This window comes from Coregonus clupeaformis, chromosome 15 (assembly GCF_020615455.1).
Source record: "Coregonus clupeaformis isolate EN_2021a chromosome 15, ASM2061545v1, whole genome shotgun sequence".
Taxonomy (NCBI): Eukaryota; Metazoa; Chordata; class Actinopteri; order Salmoniformes; family Salmonidae; genus Coregonus; species Coregonus clupeaformis.
Genome location: NC_059206.1, coordinates 27,167,625 through 27,184,401, shown reverse-complemented (window position 1 = coordinate 27,184,401; position 16,777 = coordinate 27,167,625). Strand labels below are relative to the sequence as shown.

At 44.1% G+C, this 16,777-nt stretch overlaps 1 protein-coding gene across 1 annotated transcript in view; it reads left to right on the top strand.

The window, feature by feature from the left end:
* LOC121582702 (laminin subunit gamma-3) overlaps positions 1-16,777 on the top strand; it is a 214,987-nt gene that overhangs the window by 187,070 nt on the left and 11,140 nt on the right. The window contains exons 18-25 of the mRNA XM_041898719.2: positions 639-834; positions 2,157-2,416; positions 3,871-3,947; positions 4,433-4,567; positions 9,818-10,100; positions 10,247-10,390; positions 10,762-10,864; positions 16,515-16,717. Coding sequence (XP_041754653.2) covers positions 639-834; positions 2,157-2,416; positions 3,871-3,947; positions 4,433-4,567; positions 9,818-10,100; positions 10,247-10,390; positions 10,762-10,864; positions 16,515-16,717 — 1,401 coding nt within the window. The remainder of the gene's footprint in view (positions 1-638; positions 835-2,156; positions 2,417-3,870; positions 3,948-4,432; positions 4,568-9,817; positions 10,101-10,246; positions 10,391-10,761; positions 10,865-16,514; positions 16,718-16,777) is intronic.

The following is a 16,777-nucleotide window of genomic DNA, read 5'->3' as shown; positions in this document are numbered from 1 at the left end:
GCTCTCTGCACACCTTCATCCCTTCTAAAGACAGCAGAGAAAAAAAGGGGGTGAAGAGAGATAGAGGGAGAGCGACAGTAAAGAAACAGGAAGAAATCCTTTCCTTTCCTTGCTTGTGCTGTTTGCTCCTTTGTTCATGGAAGGGGAATTTAAAACACAAGATACACTTTTGTCTTGTATTGTGAGTAGCCTAATTGTGGTACTTGGCCTAATATAATAACTGTGATTTTACCTCCGGTTGGGCTGCAGTGAATAAATGAAAGGGTTTTAAAGGGGAGGTGGGAGAGTTTACTTACACCAAGGGGAGTAAAGGAGGAGGGGTATTACAAATGCCATCTCCACCAACCTGCTCACCTGCTAGTGCTTAGCAGCGACACACACACACACACACACACACACACACACACACACACACACACACACACACACACACACACACACACACACACACACACACACACACACACACACATACACACACACAGGTTGAGCCTGCTAATTGCCTACTCTCAAAATGTTTGGCTCCCCAGCCAGTAATGTGCTTTAATCACAGAGGCCTGGGTTTATATTTTTTTAATCATTGACAATCTCTCCCACAAATCCTCCATTGTCTGCTGTTCTGGTGTTTTCCTATACAGGCAGGGAGGCTGAAGGCTCGGTTGCAGGATTTGGAGAATCTACTAGCACGCTTCGACTGCCGGAGTAGCTACGGGCACCAGCATCACGTGCGCAAGTATCACGTGCGACAGCTTCACGAGCGACAGCATCACGAGCGTGGGCATCAGGGGGAGGACAGCCTGCCCAATGCGCTGGAGGACTTCCTGGCTATCCAAGGTAACCAATCATCAGCCACCCACTCATTCCACACGACCAATCAGAAAACATTCTGACAGTTTGTCCTTTTCATTCAACCAGTCAGGACATATCAGCAGAAATCTGACTGCCAATGCTGTTTACCACTGTGCTCCTATTTGGCCATTATACCTGACACATGGCCTAGCTCACACTGTAGATAACAATCCCATCATGCTATCCCATACTAGACTGTTAAGTATATCTAGAACAGTGGACACCGAGCTGCACCCGGAATGACTGTCCGTGCCCAGCTGACTCTGTTCAGCTTGACATTGTTAAAGATATAACACAACAATATATGATAAAACCCAACATAATTGGACGGAAAGAGACAGAATCAGCATGAATCAGGAGTCAACCAGCCTTACAATCTTCTCTCCACACTTGCTGACTTTCTCATTATCTTATGAGCAGAGGGGCAAAAGTACCATAAAAGGCTTACAGGCTCATTGACACAGACCGAATGGGGGCTGAATCCCAACAATACAGAACATGGCAGGCAGGACTGTGTGTGACCATCTTAATCCCTGTTTTCTATGACAGACATGCAGCTAGCACATTTTTAATCCCTCTACTTCATTATGATTAGAACTCTAATCAGGATTATGCCTGTCCGACCGCTGCCCATGCCACGCTGGGACACCACTACATTGCTAAAAAGGCTACACTGCTCTGTTTGGTCCAATAACGCTAGGCTAGGAGGGGCAATCTGTGTTGACGCACTGAGGCAGAACAGTATAAACACACAGACAAATGCATGCACACACAGACACATACATACATACATACACACGCACGCACGCACGCACACACACACACACACACACACACACACACACACACACACACACACATAGACACACACACACACACACACACACACACACACATAGACATACACAGAGAGAGACAGACACACACACACAAATGCAGTTTAACATCCCACAGAGGAGGGAACAGTGCAGTAAACACCCTTTCTCACAGATAGAGCCAGAAGGCCACACCAGCAAGGCACACTGCAATAAACAACCTAACAATAAAGCTACAACAATAACCAAAGGCACCTGGACATAAGGAGAGCGTTTTTAGCACAAACAGTGAATTCAGACTGAGAGTTTACAATTGACCACATGCAATCCATGATGAAATGCAACAGTCCCACTACAAAGTCCTACTATAAAGGGGTTGGCAGTACTTGTGTCCTAAATAACAATAACGTTGAAATGGAATCAAAAGGATCCATTTAACGATCCATGCTGGGTGTTTTTCTATCACATCAGTGTTTCTCTGTTTCTCTGCAGAGGCAAAGGAAGCCTTGGTTAAACAGTTTGCTCTCCTGGAGACGTCTACACACACTCTCTCAGCCCAGCTGCACACTGTTACCCCAGCTATGAACTGTAGTGCCAGCATGGAGGAAGAGCAGGAGGGGGAGAAGGAGGAGGAGGAGGAGGGGAAGGAGGAAGGGCGGAGAACATTGTGCAGGACCCTGGCTGACTCTGCGTCAGTGGTCAGAAGTGCACAGACACAGCTGAAGCAGGCAACACTGGACCTAGACAACATGGTCAGTGGGACATTTACTCTCATTTTGGCTATGTCCTAATTACAGATGTCGGATCTTAATTTGAGCCAGTTTGCTACAGCCGGAAAATAATCCTGCAGCAACAGGAAATGTGAATTATTATTATTATTATAATTAATGGACATTTTTGTAGGGGTTGAAAATTATGTCTGAAATTTCAAAGTGGAAATTAAAAACTTCAGAAGTATTTGAAACCTCAAATACACTACAAGTTTTAAATTTCTCCTTCCTCCCAAAGTGTGCACTTGCTCACTTCCCTTCACTGATTTGAAAGTAAATGACTAGGATAAGAAATATGGTGGAAACTCCCACTAGCCCATGCCTCCACCAATCCAATGCTTTTATGTTTGTGGGAAGTAGTGAACGTGTTCGCATTTCAGTAGAAAGGAGATATTATTGGGATGCAGCCACTGTCTCTGACACATCCATGACTGCTGTTGAGTCTATGTCATTTGAAGTAGTCATAACTATAGTTTATCTTATTATAATAAGCACTATCATACATTCAAGTATACAGTAGAGATCACACAATATATGCTGACGGAGGTCTATAGTCATTTATCCATTTCAAGTATTTTGGCATTTTTTATTCTGGGAAGGATTATTCAGTAGAGGTGTAATGTATTGATCCACAGTGATGGCTAAAGCACAGTATTTATCCCTCTGAAGTGCCATATCCTACAATAGAGAGGGGATAGAGAGAGCACGCAGTTTCTCTGACTGATGCTCAAATGAAATGAACGATTTGTTCTGCACCCACAGCTCAAGCTTTTCCCCGTCGCTCCACGCTCGCTAGCGGCAGCTTGGAATCTATTATGAATATGGCTGCCATGTTATGTGGTTTTGAGGAAATGAGAGCACTTGTTTTGGCGGTGTGTGTGTGTGTGCGCGTGTGTGTGTGCATGTGCCTGTGCATGTGTGTGTGTGTGCAAGCCTGGAGCCAGAGCAATGCAATTCCACATTAACAGGCAGAACGGCTCTGAAATATGAAGAGAACATCTTTGCGTGTCATATACTGTGATTCAATTTCCTCTATTTTATTAGCATTTTCTCAAAATGAATTTCACGCTGTTAAATAGTCAACATTTATGTTCTAGTACTACAACAAAAAACTTTGCCACTGGGTAAATGGAAACATTGCCTCTGTATACATTAGTGAGTAGTAGTGCTGTAGTTGGAGCCTTCAGTATGACTTCCTGAAATTACTTTATTGAACAGTGAGTCCTGAGTCGGTCTACTTTCTGTGAGTTGAACACTGGTCCTGTGGTCATGTAAGGTTAGCTGATAACTGTGCATGGTCACGATTCAGGTTTTAAATCAACTGACGTCACATCCCATACAGAGCATGTGTAGCACCTTGTCCTCAGACACTTTTCTTTTGTCTGCTAGCCTGCCACCTCAGCACTCTTTCATTTCATCCCTCTGCTGTTCCAAAGGTCATTCCTTTCGAGGTGCCACCGGTGCCCAACCGATGGAACTCGGCGGTGAACCAATCAGAGGTCCTTATGAAAAGGTAAGTCAGTGTGAAAAGGTAAGTCTTTCCGTCCCATTATGTTGAGTTCAATAGACTTTAAGTGGCCAATTATGGCACACAAAGGTCATCTCCCCTAATGTAGTCCCTGCCTGTTCCATCTGTCAGTCGCACAATGGCTGGCCTGCCACACACACCCTCTATCAATGATAACAGTACAAAACTTGATTATGCAGAAGTAATGCATTAGGTCTAGTGAGAGGGAATGGAGAGATTGACTCAATACCTGGAATCCACTTGACGTCTCCTCAGTAGACCTGTTGGTTTTTTGTCAAATAATTGAAAGCGTTTGATCAAACCTGCCTGGAGTGCCAGATGGGCGGGGTTTGGGCTTGCATTTTTGGTTCTATTCAGTTCCATTGTGGCAGACAAGATCAACCACGCTGAAGTAAAACAAATACTATTTGAACCCAGGTGTGGTAGTCAGGCCCATATATCTAATACCTGTTTTTCTCTCTATCTGTCAGTCACATAGAGATGTCTGGTCGTATAGAGTCTATAGCTACCAAGGCGTTCATGGCCTCCAACCAGACCTACTCTCTACTGATGGACCTACTGGAGGACAACTCTACAGAGGAATACATCAGCAACCTCACAGAGCAGTGAGTAACTACACATATCACACACACGTATGCAGGCATGTGGAAACACACACACACGTATGCAGGCATGCAGGAACACACACACACAAACACACACAGGCACAGACACACATCATGAAGTGCTTCGAGAGGCTAGTCAAAGACCATCTCACCTCCACCCTCTCCGACACACTTGACCCTCTCCAATTCGCCTACCCCCCTGACAGATCCACGGACGATGCAATCGACATTGAACTGCACACTGCCCTTAACCACCTGGACAAAAGGAATGCATATGTGAGGATGCTGTTCATTGACTACAGCTCAGCCTTCAATACAATAGTGCCCTCTAAGCTCACCACAAAGCTCACGGCCCTGGGACTGAACTCCACCCTATGCAACTGGGTCCTGGACTTCCTGACGGGCCGGCCCCAGGTGGTGAAGGTAGACAACATTACCTCCTCGACACTGATTCTCAACACAGGGGCCCCACTAGGATTCGTACTCAGTCCCCTCCTGTACTCCCTGTATAGTCACGACTGCGTGGCCTCATACAGTTCCAACTCCATCATCAACTTTGCTGACGACACAACAGCAGGAGGCCTGATTACCAACAACAACAAGACGGCCTACAGGGAAGAGGTAGGCACTCTGACAGCGTGGTGCCAGGTAAACAACCTCCCTCAATTTCAGCAAAACAAAGGAGCTGATTGTTGACTTCAGGAGGAACCAGGCTGGGCATGCCCACATCATCATCAACAGGGCCGCCGTGGAGACGGTCAAAAACATCACGTTCCTCAGCGTACACATCTCAGAGGAGCTGAAATGGTCAAACCACACGGACACCGTAGTGAAGAAGGCACAACAGCAACTCTTCAACCTCAGGATGCTGAAGAAATCTGGCCTGTCCCTGAGGGCCGTCACAGTGTTCTACAGGAACACCACTGAGAGCATACTGTTGGACTGCATCACAGCCTGGTACAGCAACTCCACCACCGCGCTACAGAGGGTGGTACACTCAGCCGAACGCCCCATTGGGTGCACACTGCCTGCCCTCCCGGACACCTACAATACCAGGTATCGCAGGAAGGCCAAGAAGATCATCAGGGACCCCAGCCACCCGAGCCATGGCCTGTTCTCCCAGCTTCAATCACTCAGACGCGGGCAGTATAGGAGCATCATGGCAAAAACTGTGAGACTGGCCAATAGCTTCTACTCCCAGACCATCAGGCTGCTGAATAGTCACCACTAGTCAGCAACCTGCTCCCCCTTTCTCCCTCCTGCTGCCCCCCCGCTGCTCCCCCCCCGCTCTCACCCCAATGGAAATGTATCATTGCCACAGTTGTCCTGCATTTTTGGAGCTTAGAGCTCAAGAATTTCACTGTACCCTGTAATACATCTGCAACCCTGTACGTGTGACTATTAAACTCTCTAATCTAAACATACATACACACCTACACAGTACACGTGCAGATACACACGCAGTCTCTCTCTCTCTTTTCTCCTCTTTCTCTCTCTCTCTCTTTCTTGCCGCACCATCCCTCCAACACAACCTCCTTTTAAAGGCTCCACATAAGGTGCAAAAAAGCCTGTTAACCTGCATGGATAAAACCAGACATGGCCTAAGAGATGCTCCTTGTCCCTTGAAGCAATATCTCAACACAGTACTTCATTTACACAATGTTGTTGCTCCTCTCCTTTTCCCCTCTGTATATTTCTCCCAAATAGGACCCAGGAGTGGTGTTAGCTGTAGTGGTGCCCCACAAAACAAGGTCATGAATCCAGCTCTTTATAGCAGCTGTTTAGAGCACACTGGAGTTAGCCTGGGTACCAGTCTCTTTAGCTAATATTCCACTCCCTGCCACTCCTTGTCATTGCCAAAGAGACTGGCCTTTCGGCAATCTCAACGTTCAATATGCAGCCGGATTTACGGCAGTTGCTGATTGGTAGTTGGAAACAACATTAATATTTTCCATAACAACATTTCTAAATGGACATAGAGAGAATTAGAGAACTCACACACACACACACACACACACCCTAAAAATACCCATCAATCAAAGCCACCAGCGCACTTCAGATACACACAAATCACATTTCTCCTTTCCTAAAAACGTATTAAAAACGTAGACTCATCTTCTTGGCTGTAGTACATCAGAAAGTAGGTCTAGGCTGCATTATAGCATAGCCTAACGCTAAAATAATGTTGACTATCAAATGGATTGTCAATGAAAGTTTGAAGGGGGGAGAGAGAGACAGCTATAGTATTACTAGAGACGTTGGTTATGTCATAATTATCCAAGAGTGTGCCTTATTCCAGAGGAGGATTTGCACGGGATTCATTTTTCTAAACTGCCCCATATAATTTCATATATTTCTATGACGACAGGAGCCTGGTGGTTTTTATTCTAGGTGTGAAGATATTTCAACATCTCGACGATAAAAGGCTACACTGATCACTCGTACTTGGCTTCCAAATGTAGTCTATAGGTGTCCCCATAGGTCTAATATTTAAACTGAGGAAATGTTTATCATTATTTTAGCTATCCACAGTAGACGTCCTTCCAAATGAAAAGGCCCCCCATCCTGCTGATGCACTTGATATGCGTTTATGGATGAAAAAGTTAACTTGCCATTTCCAAAAATTAGCTCAGTGTGGAATAGGGATTCCCTGCTTTGCGATCTGTTGCCTATGTCAACAGCCAGGGTTTCTTTAATAAATAGGCCCAGGCACTACACTTTCATATTGCACATTTAATTCAACTGATGCGTTAGGCGATGTTCAACTTCAATTCAGTGGCACAAAACGTGCTTCAAACAAAAATACTGTTTTGTCTCTGGCTTGCATAGCACAGGGGGTCGTCGCCTAAATTTACTGTGGTAGGCTAGGCCTAATATATAAAGTGCATTCAGAAATTATTCAGACTCCTTTTTCCTCAATCTACACACAATACCCCATGATGACAAAGCGAAAACAGAGGTCTCTCCAGAGATGTTCGATCGGGTTCAAGTCCGTGCTCTGGCTGGGCCACTCAAGGACATTCAGAAACTTGTCCCGAAGCTCTTGCATTGTCTTGGCTGTGTATTTAGGGTCGTTGTCCTGATGGAAGGTGAACCTTCGTCCCAGTCTGAGGTCCTGAGTGCTCTGGAGCAGGTTTTCATCAAGGATCTCTCTGTACTTTGCTCCACTCATCTTTCCCTCGATCTTGACTAGTCTCCCAGTCCCTGACGCTGAAAAACATCCCCACAGCATGATGCTGCCACCACCATGCTTCACCGTAGGGATGATGCCAGGTTTCCTCCAGACGTGACGCTTGGCATTCAGGCCAAAGAGTTCAATCTTGATAACATCAGACCAGAGAATCTTGTTTCTCATGGTCAGAGTCCTTTAGGTGCCTCTTGGCAAACTCCAAGCGGGATGTCATGCATTTTACTGAGGAGTGGCTTCCATCTGGCCACTCTACCATAAAGGCCTGATTGATGGAGTGCTGCAGAGATTGTTGTCCTTCTGTAAGGTTCTCCCATCTCCACAGTGGAACTCTGGAGCTCTGTCAGAGTGACCATCGGGTTCTTGGACACCTCCCTGACCAAGGCCCTTCTCCTCCGATTGTTCAGTTTGGCCGAGCGGCCAGCTATAGGAAGAGTCTTGGTGGTTCCAATCTTCTTCCATTTAAGAATGATGGAGGCCACTGTGTTCTTGGGGACCTTCAATGCTGCAGATATTTTTTGGTACCCTTCCCCAGATCTGTGCCTTGACACAATCCTGTCTCGGAGCTCTTAGGACAATTCCTTCGACCTCATGGCTTGGTTTTTGCTCTGACTTGCACTGTCAACTGTGGGACCTTATATAGATAGGTGTGTACCTTTCCAAATCATGTCCAAACAATTTAATTTACCACAGGTGGACTCCAATCAAGTTGTAGAAACATCTCAAGGATGATCAATGGAAACAGGATGCACCTGAGCTAAATTTCAAGACTCATAGCAAAGGGTCTGAATACTTATGTGAATAAGGTATTTCTGTTTTTTATTTTTAATACATTTGCAAAACTTTCTAAAAAACCTGTTTTCACTTTGCCATTATGGAGTATTGTGGGTAGATCGATGACGGAAAACATTTATTTAATCAATTTTACAATAAGGCTGTAAAGTAATAAAATGTGGAAAAGGTCAAGGGGTCTGAATACTTTCCAAATGCATTAGCATACGAACGATGGATTAAATGCCCAGCCTATGAATCAACTTCTAACTTACACATCTCTGTCTTCTGTATATATATATGTATATATATATATATATATATATATATATATATATATATAGCACCTTGCTCTTGCTTGCTGGATATAAAATAGGCTGCAGAATTCACAATGAACTGGAAGTTTGAATGGCGAGAGCTTCTCTGGTGTGATGTGATCATATTGCCTGGTGTTAAAAATGCAATAAACGGGAATCGTCTGTTCTCCCCACGCCCACAGTTTATGTTTACAATTAAATCTATTACATCAGAATGCCCAATGTTTCCAGTCAAATTAATGATTTAAGTTAGGAAAACGTACTATGAGTCTAATTTGCATAAACATTGTGATTGGATGATAGCTGTGAGGGTTATCGAATCAGGATCAAATCCTCTGATCTCCTCAAGCTCATTAATGTTAGAATGTTCATATTTGAAGATTGCAGAAAGCCAGTCTCTTTTGCAATGACAAGAAGTGGCAAGGAGTGGAATGTTAGCTAAAGAGACTGGTACTTAGGCTACACTGGAGTTGAGAAAGTAACACATTTAGCCACAGGGGAACAGCTCTCTTCCCTCCTCTTTAAGCCAATTGCTTTCTGGGGCTGCTTTCATGGAGGGAGCAGCATGGAGGGAGCAGCATCTCCTAGCGTGAGATTGCTCTGAGGGTTACCCCCAACGCTCAATGGAACCATGCAAAAATCTGGGAGCGATGGGAGCGGGTGGGAGCCAAGAAATTGATTACCCTCATACCAGCACTAGTCTGCTTGCTTCTGGGGAATTGTCGTAATCTTTCAGAGAAATTTGGTGGGTGCATGGGTTGAAGGGTGTGTGTGGGAGGGTGTGTGAAGGAGGGTGTGTGTGGGAGGATGTGTGTGTGTGTGTGTGTGTGTGTGTTTGTGTGCGTGTGTGTGTGTGCACGCGAGTGTGTCAAGAATCAAAACACTGAATGATCTAAAACCCTCCCCCTCTCTCTCTCTCTCGCTCTCTCGCTCGTTCTCTCTTTCTCTCGCTCTCTCTCTTTTTCTCTCTCTCAGACTGGCAGACATGCAGCAGATAAAGGAGAATCTGACTGCCCAAGTCAATTGGACTCTAGCCAATCAACTGTCTCTGGAGGAGGAGTCTGCTGATGTCTTGGTTGCCCTAGGTAACCTCACCTCTTCCCTATTGGCGCTGTCCCAGAGGAGGCCCAAATCCACATCAGGAACCAACCAATCAGACCCCAGCCCAACACAGGGTTACAATCAATCAGACCCCAGCCCAACACAGGGTTACAACAAAACAGACCCCAGCCTCGCACCGGCTGCCAATCAATCAAAGGTCAGTGGCTACCAGGGTCAGGGGGTAATAAGAATTCCTTGTACTCTCAAGTCGACGGACTGACTGACTGACTGAATTACTGACTGAATGTCTGAATGAATGACTGAATGTCTGAATGAATGACTGCTGTTCTCCCCTTTCCTCAGGATGTTGAGCTAAGCAACAGGACAGCTGAGCTGGCGTTTCATGTCCAGTCTAAAGAGGAGCTGGTCAGTAAAATCAGAGAGGAGATGAAGCCTCGCATACAGACCGCTCACAACAACATGGCTGCTGTAGAGGATATTTACAAGGTAGAGGGAGTTTTATCTGCACACCAAACATTTACATGTATCAGAATATACCGACAGAAATAGACAATATAATGTACACACAATCCACACACAGTACAATATACTGCAGAGTAAAATCAGAACAATTACACATAATAAGAAAGATTATAATTAAACATTTTACAGTACTTTTATCGTCTGTCTGTAAAATATGAATTCCTTTATTATTTATTTCAATTGTTTTATTAGAACTACGGTAGATGGTAGATGTTTCTGCGTCAAATCAGTCAGTGACTCCATGGTCAGGTTGCTCTGCTGTCTGATGTGTAACTCTTGAGGTTCTTTGAGGTTCACTCCCTACTCTCTCTCTATCCCTGTGCCTCCCTCTGCAGCTGACAGCTCAAGCCCAGGGGTCAAAGGTCACAGCCCTGTCGTCGGTGGTGACAGGGAAAGAAGTGGAGTCAGAGGCCATCGCCCTGCGGAGAGAACTGGAAGGTGACGTTTGCAGCATGTTCTATTTCTGTTTCTTTTTCTGTTGTTTTACATTTCAGACTTTTTGCTTAGTTTTCCTATTCCCGTCACTGCAATAGCAGCCCATGGAGTTATTCTAATCAAAATATCAAAATGCTTAGAAAAACGAATGTAACACAAATGTAACCATTCTTTTCACCCTACTACGCTCCGCTTGTCATTTTGTGAGGGGAGGAAGAGCAACTGTGATTGTGGGAAATAATAACAAAGTCTCAAATGCACTCTGAGTTTCACATCCTGCAGTTAATTTGAACAATATGTTCACTGTTTTTAAAATAAATAAAAAGTGCCACGTTATATTTGTTGTTGGAAATCTCATCAGGGTAGTCTGAATAGAAACCTTTACAAAAAAACACGTCAGATTTTCACATGTGAAATAGCTGTTTTCACATGTTGAGCCTAAATGTCACATGTATTAAATTCACATGTTAACACCACCTTTTCACATGTGAGAAGAAAAACATGTTTTCACCTCACGTGCAGTTGCACATGTGAAATTTGCGGTTTCACGTTAAAAAAACGTTCAAATGTGAAAATCGGATATGCAGTTTCACATGTGAAATACTTTCTCATGTGAAAACCTCACTTTCACATTCAGAATTGCAATTTTACATGTGAAAACCATTCACTTGAAAATCTAATATGCAGTTTCACATGTAAGAAAGATTCAAATGTGAAAATCTAACTTTCACATGTGGAATTGCAAGTTCACATGTGGTGTTTAAGTAGTGTTATTCTCCTCACATGTGAAAAGTTAACATGTTGCAGTAGTAGAATTTCCACACATGAAATAGCTAATTCTGTAATGCCATTCTGTAAAAAGGTAACTTAGCCTACCTGAGTAAAATAATTAAATATAATGATTTCTTATTTCCAAGCCAACCATTTGGAGTGTTACTGCTGCAGGTGCATGCTTCTATTCTTCATATGTTGGTCAGTGACCGTTGGTAATTGTTGTGCACTTTTTTTTTTATCACATACACTGAAAACGTTGAAAATACATAATATATACAGCTAAAAACAACAATGTGATTTCAAAACAAGTTGACTGTCAAAACAGTTTAGCAGATGTTATAGCGGGTGCAGCAAAATGCTTATGTTACTAGCTCTTAACAATGCAGTAAAATGTCTAACAAGTACACAAATAATCAACACACTTAAACAATCCATTTAACAACCCAATTAGCACTGTAACAGTAATCCAAATGCAATCTATACGTATGTACTGTACACAGGATGAATTGACATAACATATACTAAACATTATAGCTGTAGAGTAAGCTATGTCAAGATTCCCGTATACAGTGCCTTCGGAAAGTATTCAGACCCCTTGACTTTTTCCACATTTTGTTACGTTACAGCCTTACTCTAAACTGGATTAAATAAATAAAAATCCTCAGCAATCTACACACAATACCCCATAATGACAAAGTGAAAACAGTTTTTTTTGTGTGTGCATATTTATACAAAATTCAAAAATTAATTGAAGGTCCCCAAGGACACAGTGGCCTCCATCATTCTTAAATGGATGAAGATTGGAACCACCAAGACTCTTCCAAGAGCTGGCCGCCCGGCCAAACTGAGCAATCGACAAGAAGGGGCTTGGTCAGGGAGCACTCCACCAATCAGGCCTTTATGGTAGAGTAGCCAGACGGAAGCCACTCCTCAGTAAAAGGCACATGACAGCCCGCTTGGAGTTTGCCAAAATGCACCTAAAAGACTCTCAAACAAGATTCTCTGGTCTGATGAAACCAAGATTGAAGTCTTTGGCCTGAACGGCAAGCGTCATGTTTGGAGGAAACCTGGCACCATCCCTACGGTGAAGCATGGTGGTGGCAGCATCATGCTGTGGGGATGTTTTTCAGTGGCAGGGACTGGGAGACTAGTCAGGATCGCGGGAAAGATGAACGGAGCAAAGTACAATGAAATCCTTGATGAAAACCTGCTCCAGAGCACTCAGGACCTCAGACTGGGGCGTAATATTTCAGTTTCTTTATTTTTTATAAATGTTCAAACATTTTGCTTTGTCATTATGGGTTATTGTGTGCAGATTGATGAGGGGTGGAAAAAACTATTTAATCAATTTTAGAATAAGGCTGTAATGTAACAAAATGTGGAAAAGGTAAGGGGTCTGAATACTTTCTGAATGCACTGTATAAATACATATGGGGTGTATTATAAACAGTGTAACTAAAATAAAATGTACAGTAGTGAGCTTAGAATGAGCTTTGTCGAGAATACAGTATTAAAATACACAGTACAAAACCCCATGGCAAAATGGATAGAATTGCAGGAGATTAGCTTCATCATTCCAGACTCAATCCAATTTGCATACTGCCCCAACAGATCTCAATTGCACTCCACACTGCCCTCACCCACCTAGATACATGTAAGAGGAATACCTATGTGAGAATGCTGTTCATTGACTACACCTCAACACCATTGTCCCCTACAAGCTCGTCACCAAGCTTAGGACGCTGGGACTGAACATCTCCCTCTGCAACTGGGTCCTGGACTTCCTGACGGGCCGACCCCATGTGGTGAGGATAGGCAACATCACCTCTGCCACGCTGATCCTCAACACGGGGGCCCAACAGGGGTGTGTGCTTTGTCCCCTCCTGTACTCCCTGTTCACCCACAACTGCCATGCACGACTCCAACACCATCATCAAGTTTGCTGACGACACAACGATGGTAGGCCTGATCACCGGCGACGATGAGACAGCCTACAGGGAGGAGGTCAGTGGCCTGGCAGTGTGGTGCCGGAACAACAACCTCTCCCTCAACTTCAGTAAGACCAAGGAGCTGATCGTGGACTACAGAAAACAGGGGGGAGAGCACGTCCCCATCCACATCAATGGGGCTGCAGTGGAGTGGGTCGAGAGCTTCAAGTTCCTCTGTGTCCAAATCACTAAGGACTTAAAATGGTCTACACACATGCACACAGTTGTGAAGAAGGCATGACAGCACCTCTTCTTGGACCCTCAGATCCTCAAAAGGTTGTACAGCTGTACCATTGAGAGCATTTTGACTGGCTGCATCACTGCTTGGTATGGCAATAGCACCGCCCTCGATCACATGGCGCTACAAACGGTGGTGCAGACAGCCCAGTGCATCACTGGGGCCGAGCTCCCTGCCATCCAGGGCCCAGAAAATCGTTAAAGACTCCAGCCACCCAAGCCATAGACTGTTCTCTCTGCTTCCGCATGGTAAGCGGTATCGGTGCATCAAGTCTGACACCAACAGACTCCTGAACAGCTTATATCCCCAAGCCATAAGACTGCTAAATAGCTAACTAAATAGCTAACAAAGTGGCTACACGGACTATCTGAGTTTACCCTTGTATTTTATTAATATTTTTGCACTGTCTCTATGCACACACTCACGCACACTGACACTCCAACACACACACAAACACTCACTCCATCATTTGCTCACACACACATAATATGCACATACAGTGGGGGAAAAAAGTATTTAGTCAGCCACCAATTGTGCAAGTTCTCCCACTTAAAAAGATGAGAGAGGCCTGTAATTTTCATCATAGGTACACGTCAACTATGACAGACAAATTGAGAAAAATTTTCTCCAGAAAATCACATTGTAGGATTTTTTATGAATTTATTTGCAAATTATGAAGAATGTCACATGGTCAGATGAAACCAAAATAGAACTTTTTGGTAAAATCTCAACTCGTCGTGTTTGGAGGACAAAGAATGCTGAGTTGCATCCAAAGAACACCATACCTACTGTGAAGCATGGGGGTGGAAACATCATGCTTTGGGGCTGTTTTTCTGCAAAGGGACCAGGACGACTGATCCGTGTAAAGGAAAGAATGAATGGGGCCATGTATCGTGAGATTTTGAGTGAAAACCTCCTTCCATCAGCAAGGGCATTGAAGATGAAACTTGGCTGGGTCTTTCAGCATTACAATGATCCCAAACACACCGTCCGGGCAATGAAGGAGTGGCTTCGTAAGAAGCATTTCAAGGTCCTGGAGTGGCCTAGCCAGTCTCCAGATCTCAACCCCATAGAAAATCTTTGGAGGGAGTTGAAAGTCCGTGTTGCCCAGCGAGAGCTGCTCTAGAGGAGATCTGCATGGAGGAATGGGCCAAAATACCAGCAACAGTGTGTGAAAACCTTGTGAAGACTTACAGAAAACGTTTGACCTGTGTCATTGCCAACAAAGGGTATATAACAAAGTATTGAGAAACTTTTCTCATTGACCAAATACTTATTTTCCACCATAATTTGCAAATAAATTCATTAAAATTCCTACAATGTGATTTTCTGGATTTTTTTCTCTCATTTTGTCTGTCATAGTTGACGTGTACCTATGATGAAAATTACAGGCCTCTCTCATCTTTTTAAGTGGGAGAACTTGCACAATTGGTGGCTGACTAAATACTTTTTTTCCCCACTGTACATTTTTACTGACTCTACACACACATACAATCATCATATTGGCTGCTGCTACTCTGTTTATCATATATCCTGATGCCTAGGCACCTTACCCCTATACATATCTACCAGTGGAGGCTCCTCGAGGGAGGAAGGGGAGGACCATCCTCCTCAGTGAATTTCGTAAAAATAAGAATAGTGAAACATTAAAAAAGTTATCCTTTTTAGATAAAACTATACTAAATAGATTCACGTCACCAAATAATTGACACATTGTTTTGCTATGTAGGTCTACAGTAGCCTCAACATCATTCTGTAGGGTAGCACCATGGTGTAGCCAGAGGACAGCTAGTTACCGTCCTCCTCTGGGTACATTGACTTCAATACAAAACCTAGGAGGCTCGTGGTTCTCACCCCCTTCCATAGACTCACACAGTAATTGTGACAACTTCCGGAGGACGTCCTCCAACCTATCAGAGCTCTTGACATGTTGTCCACCCAATCAAAGGAACAGAGAATTAATCTAGTACAGAAAGCATAAGCTACAGCTAGCTAGCACTGCAGTGCATAAAATGTGGTGAGTAGTTGACTCAAAGAGAGAGAAAGACAATAGTTGAACAGTTTTGAACAAATTAATTTCTTTCAAAATGAAGGAGAGAGCGAGAGAGCAAGAGAGAGCGAGAGAGAGAGCGAGAGAGAGAGAGAGAGAGAGGCAGACTTGAGTCGGTCATGGTCACGTGATCAGGTAGCCCTCCTGCAACTTCAAAATTAGTGTTGGCCCTTTTGGTCAGATGGGCTACACTTTGTCTTCTCCCATGGGAGACCCAGGTTCTAATCCTGCCAATTACATCAATGTGCAAAATTAACATGTGAAACTGTTTTTCCCACGTGATATTTTTCACATGTGATTTGTTCACTTGTGAAAAAATCATGTGAAATGTCACATGTTTCCATAAAACACTTGAAAAGCATGTGTCACATTTTGGGGGGTGTTACATTTTTCATATGTGAATTGTTCATGTGATTTATTTCATGTGGTTTTTTGTAAGGGAAGGAATAGAAAGGAATGGAACTATTCTTTTCTCATTACTTTGTTACTAGTACATGGATTGTGAAATAGAATAGAATAAACTACTTATTGTCATTGGCTATCATACTTCTTTAACCATGTCAGTGGCCAACCTGCCTTGCCCCTGTCCATCCCCCACCCTAGACATGCAGAGAGAGTGGCCTCGAAGGAAGGCCCAGACCAAGGCTGCTCTGAAGAAAGAGACGCTGCTGAGGGAGAAGGTTCTGGAAGACGTCAATAAGAAGGTGAACCAGACAGAGAGAGTCCTGAGGCCTGCCCTGGACAACGCTACCCTCTCCAACGCTACCGCAGAACAGGCAGAACACACTGCACACAACCTGTCTAAAGTGAGTATGGGGGGGGGGCAAATGTGTGTGTTGTTGTGTGTCCCACCCTATGGGATGAGC